This window comes from Eubalaena glacialis, chromosome 8, assembly GCF_028564815.1.
Source record: "Eubalaena glacialis isolate mEubGla1 chromosome 8, mEubGla1.1.hap2.+ XY, whole genome shotgun sequence".
NCBI lineage: Eukaryota > Metazoa > Chordata > Mammalia > Artiodactyla > Balaenidae > Eubalaena > Eubalaena glacialis.
Window position 1 is genome coordinate 101,182,856 of NC_083723.1, and position 22,047 is coordinate 101,204,902.

At 36.9% G+C, this 22,047-nt stretch overlaps 1 protein-coding gene across 1 annotated transcript; it reads right to left on the reverse strand.

The window, feature by feature from the left end:
* Positions 1 to 3,877: 3,877 nt before the first annotated feature.
* NDUFA5 (NADH:ubiquinone oxidoreductase subunit A5) lies at positions 3,878 to 17,509 on the reverse strand. Its single transcript, XM_061198000.1, has 5 exons — positions 17,414 to 17,509; positions 17,061 to 17,105; positions 13,020 to 13,136; positions 7,970 to 8,035; positions 3,878 to 4,838 (listed from the first exon to the last, which is right to left on the reverse strand). The coding sequence occupies exons 1-5, from the start codon at positions 17,432 to 17,434 to the stop codon at positions 4,737 to 4,739; spliced, it is 351 nt and encodes a 116-aa protein (XP_061053983.1). The 5' UTR covers positions 17,435 to 17,509; the 3' UTR covers positions 3,878 to 4,736.
* Between the last annotated feature and the right edge of the window lie 4,538 nt (positions 17,510 to 22,047).

Consider the following 22,047-nt stretch of genomic DNA (forward strand, 5'->3'; position numbering starts at 1 on the left):
AGACATTGGGATTTAGGGGTAGCCTATTCTAATTCACTATTTTTCTCATATTTTCCTTCACTAAGGAGAGTTTTGGCTTATTACCTCTAAATGAAAACATTCGAATAAATTTCTTCAGTCCTCATAAATAGTTCAATTTCTGTATCACATTCCCACTTTGATTTTGTTGGGGAGGAAGAAATTTTCCTCTACCCTTCTACGGTCTTCTGCCTGGTCAAAGAATTAAGTTGACCTGAGACAGATTAACAAGAGAAAATCACACAAATTTTAATAACACATACATGGGAGAGACCCAGGAAAACTGAGTAACTCACCAAAATGGCTGAAACCCTCACATTAAATACCATCTTTAGCTAAAGACAAGAGGATGTTGTGGGTAGTTGTTTGGGACTTCAGAGGGGAGGAAGGCATTTCACAAGGATATAGAAGAGCGAATGTTTGGTAAATAAATGTTTGCTGGGCCATGCAGAGACAATGGGACATGGAAATTTTAACAGACTTTGCTAGGTTCCTCCCTGTCTATACACCTAGTTCATACTATAGTTATGTATGGTGACAGCTTCCTTCAAAATTTCTTCCTGAATCTTTTAGGCCTTGATTGTTTCCAGCTCAAAATAATCCGCATGCCACAGACATATTCTTGTGAATTCTATTGAAAATAAACCTCTTCATTCCCCTCTAAACCAAACTCCTATCTTCTCATTTACTTTTTTCTCCATTGTAATTGTAGTATAGGCTGCCATCCCACCAAGTACTGAGTTTCAAAGGAAATTCTGACCTAAGATGCAAAATACTACTCATGGTATGTTCGGTGATTCGCTGCTTTACCTTTGACCCCAGAACACACTTGCACAGGCAGTTTCTTTAACTTCCATTTGTCTATATAGCCCTTGAGAGTGGGAGGAAAAAGAAAAGGCTGATATTAACCTATATGTGGGAATTTTCTTCGATGGAGCACTGTTGATTTTCTCCCTTTTAAGAAAAAATGTGAGGGTAGCAAACTGCCTTCCAGTGATTAAGAAGCCTGATATAGATAACTGGGGACGTGGCAAGGGTTCAAGCTCTACAGTCCTCTCTTCAGTTGGAGAACACGGTAGGCAAGGTCCTGCAAGACCTGAAGATCTTGGCTTTTTGAGAAAAATGAAAGTGATCTTCAATTTCATGGGAGAGTTCCTGGGTAAACAGAAGAACACAGACTCTGGAATACTGTCTTGGCTGTTAGAAGGAATTAGAAGAGCTGGCCCAGTGGGAAGGCCCATTTGAAAAGCCTGATGAAGCATCAGGTAAAGAGACTTAACTTCTAAAGGCAACACAGCAAGTCTTCCCATCGTAGTAGGTCCCAAATTCAGCTACTTAAGAATCTGGTGACAAGAGTTACGTGGATTTGAGGAAGCTCTCACCTGGACCCAAGTGAGAGGCAGGCAAACCGGCTGGGTTGACCAGCTGGGTTGACCTGGGGAGAAGTTGCCCTGCACTCCACTTTGCAAATGTGGACCAGGCAGCCCTCAGGGACCCTTGCACTTAGAGAGCTGGCCTCAGGGCCTCTGGGGCCCCTCCAGCTCAGAAATGGAGGCCGACAGGTTGCTCGCCCCTGCACCCACCAGCATCACAAGAATAATGTAAGCTGCCTTTTTACAGTGAAAAAAAAAAGAATCCTGATCTTCTCCATTTGATAGATTTGACAGAAGATTGCTTTCCTTTTTATCTAGTATCCTAATCTTCACTGCTGTGCTCAAAAATAAATCTGCTTTGCCCTGTAACCACAAAAAAGCTCAATTAGCTTCACTTCTCTAACTATACTTTAGGATTAGAAAAGGAAATTAAAACAGAGATAAGCTTCCTTACTTCCATCCCCAATTCTGAGGGAAAGGACTCAGAGAGTGGAATAATGCGGAAGAGGCAAAATGACACCTGAGGTCTGGCGGCACATGATGGCTGCCACTACTGGCATCATATCCTTTCTATTCAGAAAGGCAGACAACTTCCCCAGCTTCTCCTGATCAGGATGGCAACCCTCAAGGCTGAGCCATATCCTGTGTGCCCAGGATAGCCATGGCTTATACCTATTATTCTTATCATACTTCCTTTCACTCTCACAATCATTACACAATGAATGAAAAATTATATGCTTATCCTAGATATAATCCATTTTCATCCCAAAGGAAAGAATGCCAGAAATTTGAATATTCTGCACTCAGTCCACAGACTGGAAAAAGGGGGCATCACTTTGCTGCTACTTTCTTCTTTGTCTGCAAAGCTCAAACTGATTAGCTTCTTTTTCTTGAGGTGCCTGGATTATGGTGATTTACTTGAATGAGACCTATGAGGAGCCCAGGGAGACTGAAATGGGCCATTCGGAAAACTACTCAAATTAGTCTAGAAGCCACTCAGCAACAACTGAAGATCTTTAAATAGAAGAATCAGCTGCAAAAGATCAGGAAAGGTTAATCTGGAAGTTTATAAAAAGCACCTGGAGAACATTTGCAGACATAAAAACAATCAGGTGTAAGATTATAGGGGCAGCTGGAATGGCAGTTAGGAAGTGTAGAAGAGTGGACCACACAGTGATGTCTTTAAAATACCTACCCCATTAACATTACCTGCCTATGATCCATATGAAGATTTCTGTACAAAATGAAATCCAGTTTATTACTTTATATTTGTTTTTTATAGGTACTTTGACAGAAAAAGTTAAGAAAGCAGATCTACATTCTTTTTTTTTTTTAGATCTACATTCTTTTGGTGCAGTCCAAACAGTACAGGCAGGAGGGACAGCTTCCCAAGCATATTCATAAAAAAAATATAATGTTTAGGAGCATGAGTTCTGGAGCAAGACTGTCTAGGTTCAGAAGTTAGCTCCACAAGGAGCTAACTATGTAACCTTGGGTATGTTATTACACTGTCTCTTTGCCTCAGTTTCTCCAGGGTCCCCATGTTGCCTAATTGCAGGGGAGCACTACTTGCAACTGAATTCTGGTTTCTTTATCTGGAAAAATTTGCAGGATCTCACTCTTAAGAGTTGTAATGCAGATTTAATGAGTAACATTAGTCAAGTACTTAGAAAATCGCCTGGCAAACATCAACAAACATTAGTCATTATTATTATTACTATGACTACTACTGCTATTCTACAACTAGCATTCTAATTTCTAATGTAAACATCATATAAAGTCCCCTTTTATTAACAGCCACAGGAGCTCTGCTGGTGAAATATATAAGATGCCAAGGATCATGGGAGAAATGGAGCTGGAAGTATGTATCAAGTCATCTTTCTGTTTTCATGTACCCAAAGGACCTGAAAAAATGGTTGGCCAGAAAAATAGCTTGAAAGCACCTATGCAAACATGCTTTAAGATCATATATTTTGACCTCAGTAAAATTATATATTAAAGCAAATGGTTAGAACTGAAAAGGAAGATATAAATCATAAATTCTACTTCTTTTACAGAGAAGGAAATCAATAGGTTCTTTTGAGAAACTGACCACGTGCCTCGACTTAGTCACTGAGTTCATGGTAGTGCTGGAGCCTGGGAATGAGAGCCCCTGGACTCGCCCCCAAATGCTTTTCCCACTTCCCACACAGAAGCGTCCTCTTGCAGTCTGACTGCTAAAAATTATCTCAATCCACTTTAAATATTCCTTTAGCACTCAATTTACATCTATATAAGGGGAGAAATATTGGAAAAAAAGAAAAACACATTTTTTCCCCTCATTCCGAAAATTCTGAAAGGTTCTGTTTGGCCACAAGAGATAGCAAAACACATATGTACATGCACACATACAAACACAAAAAACAAAAGTACGTTGTTCTTATCTTTGAAGGTAAGAACTACCAAATTTAAATACTTAGAAATGATAGGAGGCTAGGTAGAAAAGGTGAGGACATATGAAAAGTAATTTTATTTTTGTTTAACCTTAAACTTTACCAAACTGCTTCTTCCTTTGAACAGCATTTATCTTGTTTGATACCCAGCTGCATCCATATTGGAAATTAGTGAAAACTACTTAATGATTCCACTTTGAAGTTATAACCATATAACTAAGATGTTTTGAATATAAGCCTATCTGTAAGTCAGATAACCTTTAAGAACTCTTAGTGTCTCTTCTTTTACAGAAATTCTATCTCTATCCTACTGTACTTCGGTTGATCAAGAAAACTAAAGGCAAAGGGCCAGAAAGCTAACTTCCTTAAAAATGAGACAAAAGGAAAAGTTTTTCCAACTACCACTATAAATAAAAATTTTTCTTTCAAATACCAAATCAATTTTCTCAAGTGTACAATGAATTCTAATTTGATAGGTTTTTTTCTTACTACTTCACTTCAAACAGTGACCTATAAATTTGTTTAAACAATAATAATAATTAAGTACCTTTTATGTTTTTTCAGAATAAAAAAAATTAAATGACGTGTTGAAGATACTACTAAAAATACTTCACCTTTTGAATATGGCCCCTGCGTTGGAGATCTATAGGAATTTTTCCAATTAACTTTCAAATCTTCCCACAACATTTCTGTTTTAAAAAATATTTTTGAAATAATTTGAATGAATGCTCTACAAATCAAAAACCAATTCACAAGTCCCTATTACATAATCAGCGATTTTATCAAGTCTCCTATATATGTTCTGTATCAGTTTTCTTGATTATAAGATGTCAATAATATGGAAATATTTTTAATATAACAGAATATTTAATTACATCAGTTTCCCATAAACACACAAGTCATTTAATGATGCTTATATTGGCCATTTCCATTGGTTGGCAAGAGGCTCTTCCACTAAAGGCTCCCATGGTTTCCATTGCACCATTTTTCTTGCCAGACTTAGTTCATTTTCAGCCTGTTAATAAGAAATTTTTAAAAGATCGTTTGATTATATTGTCTAATAGATATTTATCACAGCTAATAACTGAAATATAAACTAGTAGAGCTACTTCTTTCATATTAATACATAATAAGCTGTTCCACCATCACATGTTGAACATCATTAATTAAATTACCTTAATTCTCACAGCTACACAATCATCATGAGTAAGAAAGGATGGCTTTTGATTTCTTCCACTTGATTAAAATTTGCTTTTAGAGTGTTCAAAAGTTTAGTTGGTGAGTTTTTGATCTTAATTGTCTGTTTCACCATTTAGACTACAAATTCTCTGAAGAAGTATGTCTCTTAATCTATGTTAATGGCTTTCAAACTTTATTTGACCATGGCCCACCGTTTAAAAAAATTTCTTTTTTTTTTTTACTAAGGGATCCACAAGATGCACATACAACTAAAACAAAACTAAAAATATCATCACCTTTACTAGCTGTCATACACTCTATTTTCTATTGAATGTAAAAAAAAAAAACTAGTCACAATCCACCTAAACTGATTTCATGATCCATAATCCTTTAGACCCACAATCTGTAAAACTGTGATCTGTGAAGTGTAAGAGCATACAATAGTTGTATTTTTATTGATCAATCAAATCAGTTTCCTTAATCAGATTATGTTACATTTAATTTTTCCTTTCAAACACAATTTACAACATATTTAACAAATATATTTTAGCTATCTTTTTTTTTTAACATCTTTATTGGAGTATAATTGCTTTACAATGGTGTGTTAGTTTCTGCTGTATAACAAAGTGAATCAGCTATATGTATACATACATCCCCATATCTCCTCCCTCTTGTGTCTCCCTTCCACCCTCCCTATCCCACCCCTCCAGTTGGACACAAAACACCAAGCTGATCTCCCTGTTTAGCTATCTTCTTATTTCACATTTTTTCCACAGCAAAAAGACCTATGACAACTCTGGCCAACTTAGAAGAAGAACACTGTTGAACATCTGTCAGGACATCAGAGAAAGAATTCAAACACAGAATGAATGCTTAGTTTCTATCAGAGGCTATAATTCTCCAGTTAAAAGGCAATGCCTCGGGACTTCCCTGGTGGTGCAGTGATTAAGACTCTGAGCTGCTAATGCAGGGGGCCTGGGTTTGATCCCTGGTCCGGGAACTAGATCCCACATGCATGCTGCAACTAAGAGTTCACATGCCACAACTGAGGAGCCGGCAAGCCACAACTAAGGAGCCCGTGAGCCACAACTAAGGAAAAAAAAAAGGCAATGCCTCAGTTATGCCAGTGGTGTGAAACAGCCAATCTATGTTTAGCAGCAACAGTCTAAAATGTATATAAACAATGAGTTAAAAAGAGTAGATAAACAGAAATCTGGGGGTAGAGGCATTTCCTAATGCTGAAATGAGAAAATACTGATTAAAACTATCCCTAAGGATGACTCTCTCTCTGAATGCCCTTTGACTTTTGCCTCTTGAACATTCATGCCTTCTCTATGCCCCCAAAAAGTCACTGCACGCTGAGGAGGGTTCCTACCCCTGAACACCACTTAAGTCAGCCCTACTTCAGGGAGCTGGACTCAGCTGGCATGTGGTGCCTGTATCCACTCCCTCCCTCTTCTCTGGCTTCCGACACACTACCCTTTCCTCATTCCTCTCACATGTCCCTCTAGAAATGGGCTGTCCAGTACGGTAGCCACTACCTACCTGTGACTACTGAGTGAGCACTTGACATGTAGCTAGTTCAAATTCAGATGTGCTGAGAGTATAAAATACACACCAGATTTTAAAGACTTAGTATAAAAAAAATGTAAAATGTCTTAATTTTTTACATTGATGATATGTTTCAATGATACTATTTTAGATCTACTGGGTTAAATAAAGCATTATTAAAATTTAACCTTAGCATAGCCCATGAAAATTTGAGAACTGCACAGATAACATAAAAATACTTAATGTACCCTACAACTATAACTGCATGATAAATTAATGTACCAGCTAAACTAAAGTTATGATCAAAGTGAAATCAGGTAGAAAAGAAAGAGGAACAGAAGGAAGACAATAATAATAAGTTTGCATTAAATTCCCATAACACTTTATCTAGTACCATATTCAACCTGGCAAATGAATAGGAAGGCGAAGAAAATAGGCCTCTGAATGACTGAAACAGTCTACATTTATAGAAAGCTGTCTGAATACTCCATTCCTCTTTTAACAGAGCCATCTAACAATTCTTTCAAATTTATATATTATGTCTATTGGTAAGAGATTTTGATAAAAGGCAAGAAAACGTAAGAAAAAAATGTTTACATTTTTTAAAAATATGAAAGTCATAAAAATTACATGAAACAGAATTAAACATTTATCAGACCCTTATAAGGGGAAGACATTCTAAACCTATATATAATATTAGGAAGGAGGGGAGATTAAAAGGGGAGTGGGCAGAGGGAGAGTGATTTGGCCAAGTAAAAAATTTAAAAACCTCTACATATGGGAGAAAAGTCAAAAGGCAAAGAACAGACTAAAAAAAGAAAAAAAAAACAATATAGCAAAAATTTAAGGTTAATATCTTTTATTTGAAAACAATCTCAAAGAAATATATAAGAAAAACACTAAAAACAAATGACAGAGTAAAAACTTTAACAATATAAATTACAAAACATGAAATACAAAAACATATTTTAAGAATTTAACCTTCAAGAGTCAAAAATAAAAATGAAACTACATTTTAATTTTATGACTCAAAAGATCTGTATTTTTCCATATTAAAAATATAGTAACCCTTTAAAATGTAAAAGTATATGTATCTAAAAAGATAAATTATTCAAATAGCAATAATACTGTGTTACTAATTTGAACTAAGGAAAGACTAACAAGAACATGCTAATTAAATTCCAAACTTCCAACAAAAGCCTCATAAATTCAAATTATAATCAATGATAAATATTTAACTGACATACACATGTCAGAGTATGCATTTTCTTATGTGGTTAGTCTTCTATTGGATGAATTGATATAAATTTAAAAGTTTAGTTTTCTTTTCTTTCTGGAATGTCAGTTTTGTACCTCTATAACATTGTGCCTTTGAACATTTGAAGCTAAACATCTGAATATTCAACTTTTCTTTACCTGAAGAATCACCTCTTCTATTTGGCCTCCCTGAAGTTGCTCTTCTAATTTTTTAACATTTGGTTCCTATAATTTAAGGGAAAAAAAGAAAAAAATAGTTAAAGAAGCACAAAAAGCACTTAATATGACAAATGTAATTAATTTTTCTTTCATTGTACCCTTGCTAATTTTTACCAAATATCTGGTTAAGAGCCATTTCATCTCTCTACTATTTTATTGCTTTTCTGTCTTAATATTAAAAGTATTAAATGTTTATTGATGTGCTTATCAAGGGTAAGAATATGATGTTTAATTCAGTTTCTCTAAAATATGGATTTTAAAATAATACTTTATTTTCTTAGTACTTCCTATATTTCCTCTTAAGCATTAGCATTAAAAATAAATGCTAAAAAATAAATAAATAAATAAATAAATAAATGCTACCCTATGACCCAGAACTCTACTCCTAGGTATATGCCAAACAGAACTGCATAATACATTAACCAAATGACATGTTCAAGAATGTTCACAGCAGCATAAATTACATCCCCAAACCAGAAACAATCCAAATGACCATATATAATAGAATAAATGAATAAACTGTAGTATTTGAATATAATATAATATTATAGAGCAACGAGAATGAACTACAACTATATGCAACAACATAGATGATTCTCTCAAACATATTATTAAGCAAAAGAAACCAGACAAATACATATTGATGATTCCACTTATAAAAAGTTCAAAACCAGGCAAAATGAATCTGTGGTGTTAGAGGTCATAAGAGTAGTTATCTTCAGGAGGGGAGTAACCTTGAGAAGAATAAGAAAGGGTTTTTGGCATTCTGGAAATGTCCTCTTTTTTGATTTAGTGTTGACATGTGTGATTACTTTGTGAAAATACATCAAGTTCTATGCTTATAATGTCTGCACATTTCTTTATGTACATTATTCTTCAATAAAAGGTTACCTGAAACTATCACAACATTGTTAATCGGTTATACTCCAATATAAAATAAGAAGTTAAAAAAAAATAATTAAAAATAAAATAGCCACTGTGCTTCCCCACTTTGACTCCAAAAAAAAAAAAATGTTAATATAGTAACTAGAACATTCAATGACATATATTTATTTTCTAGTAGACCAAGCTTTTTGAGAGCCAGAAAGCATGATCTATATATACACATGCATATGTAAATAAGGTGTAAATAGGGTAGCTTCTTGGCCTATAAACGGAGTGAAAAGAGGGAGAAAAAAAAGTTATTTTCTACAGGAATTGGCATCTGTCTCAGGGCATCTGCTGGCTGACCCAAGATATGTGTATGGCTTGTTCCTCCACTTCCATCAAAGTCTTTGCTCATACATCTTCTTCTTAGTGAGAACCACTCTGATAATTTATACTGTGGTAGGCTGGAATAATGCCCCACAAACTGTACATGAACTAATCCCTGGAATCTATGAATGTTACTTTATATGGCAAATATTTCGCAGATGTGATTAAGGATCTTGGAATGGGAAGATTATCCTAGATTATCTGAGTGAGCCCTAAATACAATTATAGGTGTCCTTATAAGAGAGAGGCAGAGGGAAATTACACATGGAAGAAGAAAAAGTAAAGACTGGAATGACTCAGCCACAAGCCAAGGAATAAAAAAAGCCACCACAGCTGGAAAAGGCAAGGAATGAATTCTATCCTAAAGCCTCCAAAGGGAGTGCAGGCCTGCCGACACCTTGATTTTTGCCCCTGATACTAATTTTAGCCTCCAGAAATATAAGACGATAAATTTCTATTATTTTAACTCACCAAGGTTGTTGTAATTTGTTACAGCAACCATAGAAAACTAATACATATTACAACACCCCTCATCACCCTCATACACACCATTCTTCCTTCTTTAATTTCCTTCACTGCACTTACTATGTTCTAACACACTATGGAATGTACTTCTTTATTCACTTATTTTTCTTATTTATTTCTTTGCCTCCCATCATTAATGTATAATCTCCAAGGCAGGGATTTTTATGTTTTGTTCATTGCCATGTAGGCACTAGCTTCCATGCCCAGAACCATACGTGGCATATGATAGACATGCATTAAGTGTTTCTTGAATAAATACAAAGTAGTTAGAAAAGAGAGGGAAAAAAAGCAGATGAACATGTTTGAGAAAGACTGTTTAACTCAAAATGACTGAGCTATGAAGCCAAAAATTAATAACAAAACAGGGAAGCTGGTCACTGTCATGACACCCAGGAGGGAGAATGTAGAGAAGGCAAGGAATATTCAACATTATTTTCAACTCAGGAAAAGCCTGTGTTGGGAAAACAATTCAAAATTTGTCTTACTTAAGTTGGGTCAATAATGTGAGTTTTATTTACTAATGGCATAATGCCACCAAGCTTAATAAGGTACCATGTACTGAATGCTCACTATATGCTTGCAACTGTGTTAAGCACTGTACATATATTACCCATTCAGTCCTAACAACAAGTGTTCAAGGCAGGTATTATTATATCCAAGTTATAGATGAGGGAATTGAGACAGAGAAAATGGGCAATATGCCAACTCACCAAGTAAGTATTAGAGCTGAGATGAAAATTTTGGAAAGGCTACAAACCAATGCTTTTCACCACTATGCTATTACTATCTCCCTAGTATAATCTGAAAACAATATTTACTTTTATTTCCATTTTAGGCTTAGACACTTTATAATCATTACAATATTCCCTGAAGATTCCATGGCTCTATGGGTGGGGTTAAAAATCTATGTTAATTTTATCAAACAGGATTCAGCAATACAGCGATTACATAGCGCTTGGTGTTTTAAAAAATTATTTGTATACAGCCTTTTGGAAAAACAAATATTTCTAAGGACCTCATTAAGTGTCAGGCACTAAGCTAGATTCTTGGGATACAAAGATGACTGCAATTCACAAGTAGCTTATGGACTAGTAGAGAAGACATAAAAGGCTTCACAGAGGAAGTGATGGATCTTGAGGACTGAGTAAGAACTGCCTGGCAGACAAGGTAAGGGTATTCCAGGAAGAGGGAAGAGAAAATACAAAGAAACCAAAAATAAAATTGCATGGAACTCACATAACTGTCAGCAGTCTGGTATTACTGAAGTATAGTGTACAAAACAGGAAACGACAAGATAAGATTGAGAAGGTAACTTAGAGCCAGATCTTGGGGGGGTTTCCATACCATGCTAAAGACTTCATCCTATAAGCCAGTGGCTCCCAAACCTGGCTATACGTCAAAATCATACAGATAAAGGTAGCTAGATGAGTTTCACACAACCAGCCCAGCATAAATCCTTAAACTCAGCCTTTGAGAAACACTGAACAGGAAACCATAGTAAGGTTTTAAGCAGGAAAATCTCATGATCAGATTTACATACTGAAAAACAAACTCTATTGGCAGTGTGGGGCATATAATGAAATATGATAGAACTAAACACAGACCAATTTAGTTATAAGGCAACTGAAACAGCCTAGGTCAGAGAAAAGAATTTTAGAACTATTAAGTGAAAGCAATGACAGTGAACTCTTCTTTGGGTGACATTGGCAAAAGTAAAGGAAAATATAAGGATAAGTTTTCTTTTTCTTTTAAGGTAGGAAAAAGCTAAATACATTTTGAGGCTAACTGAAAGATGATAATAAAATGGGAGGCTAAAAGAGAAACAGAGAAGAAATGATTAAAGGGGAACACGGTTATGGAGAAGGAAAGCAGAGAATAAAAAGACAGTTGAAGAGACTGACTTCATGAAAAGAAAAAGAGAAATTTCTTACTATGAGATGGGAAAAAATGCATAAGCCCATTTTCCTTAAAGAAAGATGAATTCAAAAGAAATGTTAATTTCCCCTTTAGAGACTTGTAATCTGTGAATTACTTCCAGAACTGCCAAGATAAGAATAAAAGCTCCAAATCGAATTGCACTGTTTTGCCATATACCTGCAGAAAATGTAAGAATTCTCTCTGGACTACAGAGTTTGGTGATCTAATAATAAGAAAACTATATTAGGGCCACTTATTACATGTATAAGTGGTCCTAAACTTTTGGAGTTTATGAACACTATTTTGGATAATTACAAAAGTCCACGAAATAACTGCTAGTGTGGAAATTTAACAACAGTACAATATAGTTTGGTATAAAAGAAGTAGCAGCAGTCTATTGTGTGCCTGTCTAGGGCCTTTGATTCAGAAGCTGTAAAATGCTTGTATTAGTCTGCCTGGGCTGCCATAACAAAATACCACACATAGACTGGATGGCTCAAACAAGAAAAATTTATTTTCTCACAATTCTGGATACTGGAAGTCCAAGATCAAGGTAAGACAGAGTCCGGTGGGAGCTCTCTTCCTGGCTTGCAGACAGCGACCTTCTTGCTGTGTCCTTACATGGCAGAGAACGCGAACTCGCTGGTATCTCTTCTTAGAAGGACACTAATCCTACTGGATCAGTGTACCACTCTTATGATCTCATTAACCTTAATTACTCCGCACTGTGGAGTTAGGGCTTCAACATATGAATTTGGGAGGACACAAACATTCTGTCCATAACAATGCTCAATATAATTTTTGGTAGTTAAGAGACTAACTTGGTCCTCTTCTTTTCATAACAAAGCACTTTTTAAAATAGTTATTCCTGACAGTTGTTAAACACAATATACATATTTTTTTCGGTTTTGTTTTCATCCTTCTCTACTCTAAAACTAGAAAAATGAAATAAAGATTGATATATCTATGGATAAGAAGTAAAAGATCAATAAAGGACTAGACAGGTAAGAGAGATAAAAGAAAGCTATAATGTTAACTTAAGGAAGGGACTTGATCTTATTCTTTCACTCCTGTATTTATAGTGCCTGTCATATAAAAAGTACTCAATAAACAGGAGTTTGATGAATGAAAGGGAGAAAGGATGGAAGAAACGCACGGAAGGAAGGAGAATAGAAAGGAGACAGGAAAGTGTGCAGAATATGCAAAACGTAATCAACTGAATTTTGTATTTTTTTGTTAAATGTTGCATTGGATACCATACATCCAAGAAAACAAAATCAAGTTAGCTACTTACCGCTTTAACCATACTCAGCTTCTCATTTGTAATCTGTTCTGTATACTTTCTATATGCTGCATTTTTAGGGATTTGTCCAAGGACATCAAGAATCTTTGTATACAATATTTTTAGCCTCTGAAAAGACAAAAAATACAAATTTCCAGTTTAAAATGTCACCAAAGATTTAAAAAGTCTCATCGATTATTAAAAAAAAAAATTCACACCTGTTTTTTAAAAATGCATTTAACTTTTCCTTGCTGCAACTTCTTCATGTCTACGCCTATCGATCCCTTTACAACTTAGGAAAAATGTGAATATAAAGATGGAAACTTCTCATATTTGTATGTATGACAAAAGTTGTACAGAAGTTAAAGGTATGATAACAAAAATAAAACTGCATTCTAACTTATTGCTAACAATCTTTTTGGTAAATTAAATCACTTACTAAACCAGTATGTCTCAAATTGAGGTCCTAAGCACTGCAAATTCTGATTTTTAAAAAATTTTTTATTTGAATTTCTATAGAAATAGAAAAATATATAAGCAATATATTATCAGTATGATCACATTTAACGGAATGTAGTGATGATACTTCAGTGCTTATGCTTAGTGACTATGATCAAGTTGGTACCATGTGAAGATTTCACCACAGGCTCAACAGAAAAAAGGAGCAAGAAAACTGAGTCACTGCACATATTAAAGCAGCACGTATTAAAGCACACTGAACTTAAAGTTCAATACAGCAGCCAGCAATAAAGTCATATGATAAAAAGTTGTTATAGTAGACCCTAATTCACAGTTCATAAATATTAAGTATTATCATAAATATACATATGTGATGAGGATTTTTCATTATTTCTTTGAAATTTAATTTGAAATTTGTTTTAGTTTAATTGTATGAAACCATAGATGCTAATACCTAATTTCATTCATATATATTCACCATCTATATGAATGAACAAAACCAACCTTAAGGGCCTCTAAGAATCATTTTTCTTAAAAAGTGCTCTGCATATTTAGACATTACTTCTATATTTGAATATGATGTTCCATAATAGAGGGTATTTTACTATACTAATGTAGAGCTTGTTAGATAACATATAATCTAAATTGTGTGTGTGTGTGTGTGTGTGTGTGTGTGTGTGTGTGTGTGTGTGTGTGAGGGATGGTTTAGCCTCATTTCTTCTCAATTTTAGCAAAGGGCATGACAATAGAAAGGCCTGGTAAGAGACATGGATTCTAAAATGGGGATGTTAATAATATTAGCTTCATAGGATTTTGTATAACTTAGAACAGTACCTGGCGCACATTAAGTTTCAATAAATGTTAGCATTATTATTCTATTGGGGAAAGAAGAGTCCCATCAGCAGATATCAGAGAAGGTTTCATAGAAACCTAGAAAAGGCAGCATCTGAGATAGACCTGGAGGGATGGTAGGACTTAGACATTTGAAGATGTTAGAAAAGGCAATCTTACACATAGAATACATACAGAGGATTGAATGGCAGAAAATACAGGGAATGTAAAGTAATTATTATATAGTTCTATTTCCCTTGAACTGTGTTGTCTAATATAGTAGCCACTAGCCAAATTTGGCCATTGAGCACTTGAAATGTGACAAATCTGAACTAAGATGTGCTGTTAAGTGTAACTACACACTGGATTTTGAACATTTAGTATGAAAAAAAGACTATAAAATATCATTAATTTTTATATTGATTATATATTGAAATGGTAATATTTTGGATATGTTAGGTAAAATAAAATATATTAACTTTTTCCTTATTAAAAAAAGTGACTCCTAGAAAATTTTGTACTACAAGCATGGTTTATATTTATGACTTGCATTATATTTTTATTGGACAGCACATGGCTAGAATATAGGACACAGAGAAAATGCTTTGGAGAAAAAGCAAATCAGACTGTAAGTGGTTCTGCATGGCAAGTTAAAGCATTTGGGCTTTATTATGTGGGCAATTAAAAGATTTAGGGAAATTGTGATTAGATGTATGCTTCAGAAAAATTAATCTGGCAGTAGTGAGTTAAAAGAATAGGATAAAGGAGCAACAGAGAAGAAGGCCAGTAACAAGGTTGTTGCAAATCTCTACACAAGAACAAGGGACTAAACTGTGGTAATAATAGTAGGACAAAAAAAGAGAGGTCATAATGGAGAGCTGTTATAGAAAAGGATCAACAAAATTCATCGCTGCAGTGAACATGAAGATAAAAGAGTGTAAGAGAAGTATCAACTATGATGTCCAATTCCCAGCCTGCAGAGTAGAAAGACTTTGATACCATCAAGAAAAATACTCCACAGTGGAAGAAACAGATTTAGAAAGGGAAAACCATGAGTTCAGTTTTATACAATGAGTCTAAAGGCATTATGATCTCATAATGAGCACAAGACATTAACTCAACAAACATTAGTTACTGAACACATACCATGTGCTAGCATAGTTCTAGCAGTGAACAAAAGAATAAAAACTCCCTGTCTTGATGAAAACCTACAATCCAGTAGAGAGAGACAACATACAAGATCAATCAGTAGAATACAGTCCGTTGAATAGCGATCTGGAAAACCATTGTAAGCACTTTTGTATTTAGAGTGAAATGGAAAAGCACTGGTGAATTCTGAGGAAAGGAGTCACATGACTTGACTCACATTTTAGCAGGCTTACTTTTGTTGAAAAAAGATCAAACTGAGGCAGTGAAAAGCAGGCAGAGGCAGTTAGGAAGCAAATGCAATTATCCACAGCCATGATGATGGCGGCTGAGAATAGGGTAGTAGAGGAGGTGGTGAGAAGTAATCAAAATTTGGATATAATTTGAAGGTAGAACCCAGAGGATTTACTGAAGTACCAAATGTGGGGTGGAAGAGAAAGAAAAGAATGAAAGATGACTTCAAGGCTTTTGACTGAGTGAACAGAAAAATGGAACTGCTGTTCACTGAGATGAGCAAACCTGAGAGCAGAGCAGGTTTTGGGGAGATCAGGAACCCCATTTTGGGCACGTTAAGTTTAGGTTGCCTGCCTGACATCCAAGTGGAGATGTCCACTAAGTAATAAAATATACAAGACTTCCACAAAGGGAGAGGTCAGTGTGCTTGCCACGGAAACCCAAGAGTTATCAGTGTGTAGGTGGTATTTAAAACCATCGGAATGGGTCCAGACACCAACAGAGAGCAAATACAAATAGAGAAAAGACCCAAGAACAAAGTCTTAGAACTCCACCATTTAGAAGTAGGGATATGAGGGATAAGCAGAAAAGGAGAAAGCCAAAAGAAGTAGGGAAAAAAAACACACCAGGAGATTGAGGTGTCTTGAAGCACAGTAAAGTGCTTGATGGACAGTGCCAAAAAAGTCAAATGCTGCTATTGGGCCAATAAAGATGAGAAACGTGAGCTGACCATCGGATTTAGCAGCATGGTGACCTTGAAAAGAACAGTTCTGGCCAAGCCTGACTGGAGTGCCTTCAAAATGGAATAAGAGAAATAAATAGGAGACCGTTAAGTACAGATAACTTTTGAGTTACCTGTAAAAGAGAAGGAAGGAGAGAAATGGCGTGATTATAGGAGGGAGGAGAACGATCAAGGGAGGTCTTTTTTTTTTTTTTTTTTGATGGAAGAATGTCTGAATACTGATGGGAAAGACCTACTAGAAGGGAAAAAGGATGACAAAAGGCGGCAACTGCTAGACCGCTATCTTTGGTAATCTAAAGTGTACAGAATCTAAGGCACCTAAGAAAAGGTGAGGCGGGGGAAAAGGTGGAAAATGGCGATACAGATCTGGGAAGACACTCGCAAAAGTACCGGTGAGTCACTAGAATGCCACGGAAAAACTCAACAAGAAAATGGTTTGAGAAAGAGATCATGGCAAAACAATCAAACAAAAACGTGGTACCAGATAAACCAAGTACTAAATACCGCTGTTGACTCAAGAGCTCACGCTGAATTGTAATTTGGGGCTTGCAATATCCGTATCCCGTTAACCATTCAAGAAACAAGGTCGCAGGATTCCAGGCTTCCTTGGAAACTCAGGAAGGAAGAAAAGAGGTACATACCTCGTGTGGACTCTCACATACAGCCAATCCCACAAGGCCAGTGGTCTGTTCAAAAAAACAAAACACGATTCATGCTGTTTACTACAATTCCCCGTGTACCCACGCTAAGACAAGCAAAACCACTACTGTCCTGGCTAAAACTGGCCTAAAACCAGCTACCGGTCTCTCAAAGCCGCTGGTTCGGAGTTTCCTTCTCCCTCTCCGATCGGAGCCGCTAAACTGGTGACCCCTAAGGGCAGAGCAAAATGAGTCCCCCAGAAGCACCGCCAAGCCCGTGACAGTTCCGGCCACCACCCGCGGGCTGACTCCATCCCCACGGTCTAAATTCCGTCAGTGACCTCCACCCGCCTCACCTTCTTCAGCAAGCCCGCCATGACAACGCCGAGCAACCGGCACGCGCAGCCCTCTGGGAACTCGCCCAGACCCGCTCAATCCACCACAGAGGCCGCCACTCCGTCACCTTGGAAACAGCTTGGCCCCGCCCCCTGAGGCTCTTTACCGGGGCAAAGGCTCTGCACCGCCCATTCCTAAAAGAAAAAGTGACGCATGCGCAATGAGTGCACAAAGCCTCTAAACCAGAAGGGTGGGGCAAAGGTTATGTTAGGTGTCTTACGTCTCAGTTCCTGACCCTCTCACGCTGCCTGCCTGCCCAAAGGTTGAGGGAAACCGTCCAAGCTACAAAAACACACCAGGAGATTGAGGTCATAGTCGCTCTAGGAACCTGCATTCGTGTTAACCTTTGGTGAATTCCTCTCTTCCAGCGTAGTGTGCAGTAAAATGAGGGTGGTCGCGGAGCTATCGTCTAAGTGATCTCTTAGGTGCAAAGGTTAGTTCAGTATTCTCAGTCTTATGAGCCAAAGCAGAACCAGAGGACATTTCCCATCGCAAGCCTTTTCTCTTTCATTTCACTCACTGAAGTACAACATCCATTTTCGCATTTTCCCAGGTGAAGTGATACCGGACCATACGCTTACCTCTACAAACATGTATTGAACACCCGTTATGTGTTAGTTGCTGGGACATAGTTTGTAAAACAGCATCTCTCATCGCGAGATTCACAGAACAATGACGAAGACATGCATTAATAAGTAATTCGTTAAGTGTTCCAAAAGAGGTTTGTGCCAAGTGCAATGGTAGCAGGGAAGAAGAAATAACAAAATTGTGGGATGACTGGAGTTAAAAAGGGCATTTGCTTAAAAAGTCAATGGGAGAAGAGCACAACAAATTGAGAATATATATAACTTAAATGGTAAAACAACCCACAGAATGGGAGAAGATATTTGCAACCACATATAATCACCAAAAGATAAGTGGTGCCTAGAACATATAAGGAACTTAACATAAATCAGTAAGAATAGAACTATGAATTGGGAGATTGGGATTGACATATATACACTACTACGTATAAAACAGATAACTAATGAGAACCTAATGTATAGCACAGGGAACTCCATTCAGTGCTCTGTGGTGACCGAAATGGGAAGGAAATCTAAAAAAGAGGGGACATACGTATATGTATACTGATTCACTTTGCTGAACAGCAGAAACTAACAACATTGTAAAGCAACTATACTCCAATAAAAATTAATTAAAAAATAGAAAAGAACTAATAACCAGAACAGGTCTTCCTGCTTCCATTCTTGCCTACCTCTCTGGAATATATTAAATGGGTTAATATATGTAAAGTGCCTGACTCAGTGCATGGAACACAGAACCACACAAGTGATTTTGTTATTTTTTATTTTGCTGTTATCATTCTCAACCCAGTAGCTAGAATAATCCTTTTAGAAAATACTTCACAGGGCTTCCCTGGTGGTGCAGTGGTTAAGAATCCGCCTGCCAATGCAGGGGATACGGGTTCGAGCCCTGGTTCAGGAAGATACCACATGCCACGGAGCAACTAAGCCCGTGTGCCACAACTACTGAGCCTGTGCTCTAGTGCCTGAGAGCCACAACTACTGAGCCCTTGTGCCACAACTACTGAAGCCTGCACGCCTAGAGCCTGTGCTTTGCAACAAGCCCTTATCAGCTTCTAAAATGCTATCTAATTATCTTACTTATATTGTTTTGGGGTATCATCCTTTCTAGAATATAAGCCATATGTGGATGGAAATTTTTTTCTACCATATCTCATGTGCCTGAAATAGTACCTGGTACATAATAGGCACCCAACTAATATATTTTTAGTGAATACAGTAGAAAAATAAACAAAAAAATGACTAGACAATTGACAGAAATGGAAACAGGATGAGTCAATAGACATGAAAAGGACTCAACCTCCCTGTTAAACAAGGAAATGCAAATTAATTATAATTTTACTGCCATCTTATGGACAAAAATTAAGGACTTACAATACCAAGTGTTAGCAAGGATGTGAAGCAACAGGAATACTCATACACTGCTGATGGGAGTGAATTGGTATAATCACTTTGGGGAATAATTTTACAGTAGTTAGTTGAAGATATGCAAAACCTATGACTGAAAGCCACGGGTGAATTTGAATTTTGTCCCCTTGGGTACGAACTAACACTGAGTAATACATTAGCTTGATCGTATGCTCCTCTCTTCTCTTAGAGTAGCTGCCCCTGGAAACATGAGCTATGGGGATATAATCTTTCCAGTTCAGATTACCCAAGAATTAGGCTTTACCATAATTTCCATCATAATTTCCAACTTCTAGTTTTTAAATCATCCACAATTACAATTCAGGACAGAGTAAATATACAGTAATGAATATGCATGTGTCGATGGCATTCTAAAGATACACATGTGCATGGATATAAACACATACATAAAGTAACTATTGATTTGGAACAAATCATCTGATGTACCCATTTGCTTCTACAAAGGTGACATATATATTTGGACACACTAGATTAGATTCAGAAAGCCACATTAGGACTGGGAAGAAATGCCCCTCTTTTTCAAACCAGACAATGCTGAAATAGTCACTGGAACTTAGATGAATGGAAGTTTATGAGGTCACAGTCTTTGTTCCCTGTCCCTCCAGATTCTAAGAACTTTTGCCATTGTGGGATGTGTTCTAGAATGTAGAATCATGGGATTATAAAAGATGCATATGTTTTCATTGGTTGTAACTTTGGGTTCAAGCTTCTGCCGTACGACATTTGCTGAAGACACCACTGCTAAACAGACCTAGCTGATCCTGGCTAAGGTACTGCATAGCTAACCAGTTCTATGTCGTGGGAAATTGTGTAGGTTTTCTGAGCTAATCCCTTTGCAGAGGTGCGGGGCTATGTATGGAAGGGGCTTGATAGTGGTATCCTATGGCTGGTGGCAGTAGAATTAGCTACAAAGGGAAATCAACCTTGGCATCTGTGATATCAGAAGGGGATTTGGGAATGTCTTAATGTGAGTAGCAAGGGCACCAAATGCACTATATTCTGAGGTAAGAGTTTCCAGAGGGATAAATGTTGGGATCCTCGTCAGGAAGGAGATAGATGTTGGAAAGTTCTTCTGCAAATAAAGTTAGCAGGCCAGGTAACTTAGAGTTAAAATCTGTAACACAATTTGCCCTGCAGGACCTCTAGCCTACCCAACAAGGGAGTTCTTGTTTCTCCAAAATTAATTAACTGGAAGAGTTAGGACCTCCTACACTGCTTCTTAATGACACAGACTCTTTTGTGAAGGGCCAGATCTTACCCACAGTTAAACAGTTAGAATATTTGCCTAGAATATCTTCTCAGAAAGATTTTACCTAAGAGAGGCATGAGAAAAGGAAGAAAACATCTCAGTTTTCAGGGCAGGAGGAGCTCATTCCTGAAAATCTAGAGGGGATGAGTACTGCCTTGGTCACTTTCCCCTTAGTTTTCATGTCAGGGGGCAGAGGTGAAAATAATCTCGACTCAGGGAGTGTTCTTTCCTCTCCCAACTTGGTAACCCAAAAAATTCATTTTTCTGAAGTTAGTTCTTAGAACAGACCTGACATATTAAGATGCGAATAGTTTGGATATTATCCATCTCTTATGCCTCCATTCATATCAGGCGTGTTCAAAACAATTTGGATTTTTTTCCTGTATTCTTCTTTATCTATGCTATGGATACTTCTAAAAAGTGTTCGTACCAGATAACTGGGTGTTTCCAATATGGTAGTTTTTAGAACTTCATTCTAAATTGGGCTGTAAGTCAGATAAAAGCCATTACCCAGTTTTATCTGAGTGGCTATTGGCTTCCAGGTGTTTGAGTTGTCTAATGTGTAAAAATGGAGCTAACCAACACTTCCACCCAGATTTGGATTAAGTTTAACAATTGAGATTAAACATAGGCTATTGAAAAATAGAGAGAACCTATGGGAGGATGGAATAATAAAGATGTCTGTGGGTACATATCTAGCCCCATTTCTATGTACGAAATGCTGCCACTTCTTATTTAAAAGCAAAAAGGAGGGACTTCCCTGGTGGCACAGTGGTTAAGAAGCCGCCTGCCAATGCAGGAGACACGGGTTCGAGCCCTGGTCCGGGAAGATTCCACATGCCGCGGAGCAACTAAGCCCGTGTGCCACAATTACTGAGCCTGTGCTCTAGAGCCTGCGAGCCACAACTACTGGACCCGAGCACCACAACTACTGAAGCCCGCGTCCCTAGAGCCCGTGCTCCACAACAAGAGAAGCCGCTGCAAGGAGAAGCCTGTGCACTGCAACAAAGAGTAGCCCCCGCTCGCCACAACTAGAGAAAGCCGGCGCGCAGCAACGAAGACCCAACGCAGCCAAAAATAAATTAATAAATTAATTAATAAAAGCAAGAAGGAAAAAAAGTGATGAAAGGCAGGAAGTTTGTTTGAGGAAATAAAAACTATTTTATGAGACTAAAATAAATATTTATTAACATAAGAATATACTAATAAAATGGTAATAAAACAATAATTATTTTAAAAATAAATTTTTAACAGAATTTAGAAATAGGAAGATAAAATTAGGTATAAGAAAAAAGTTGAAAATGGTGAAAAGATATAATAAATGTCAATATTG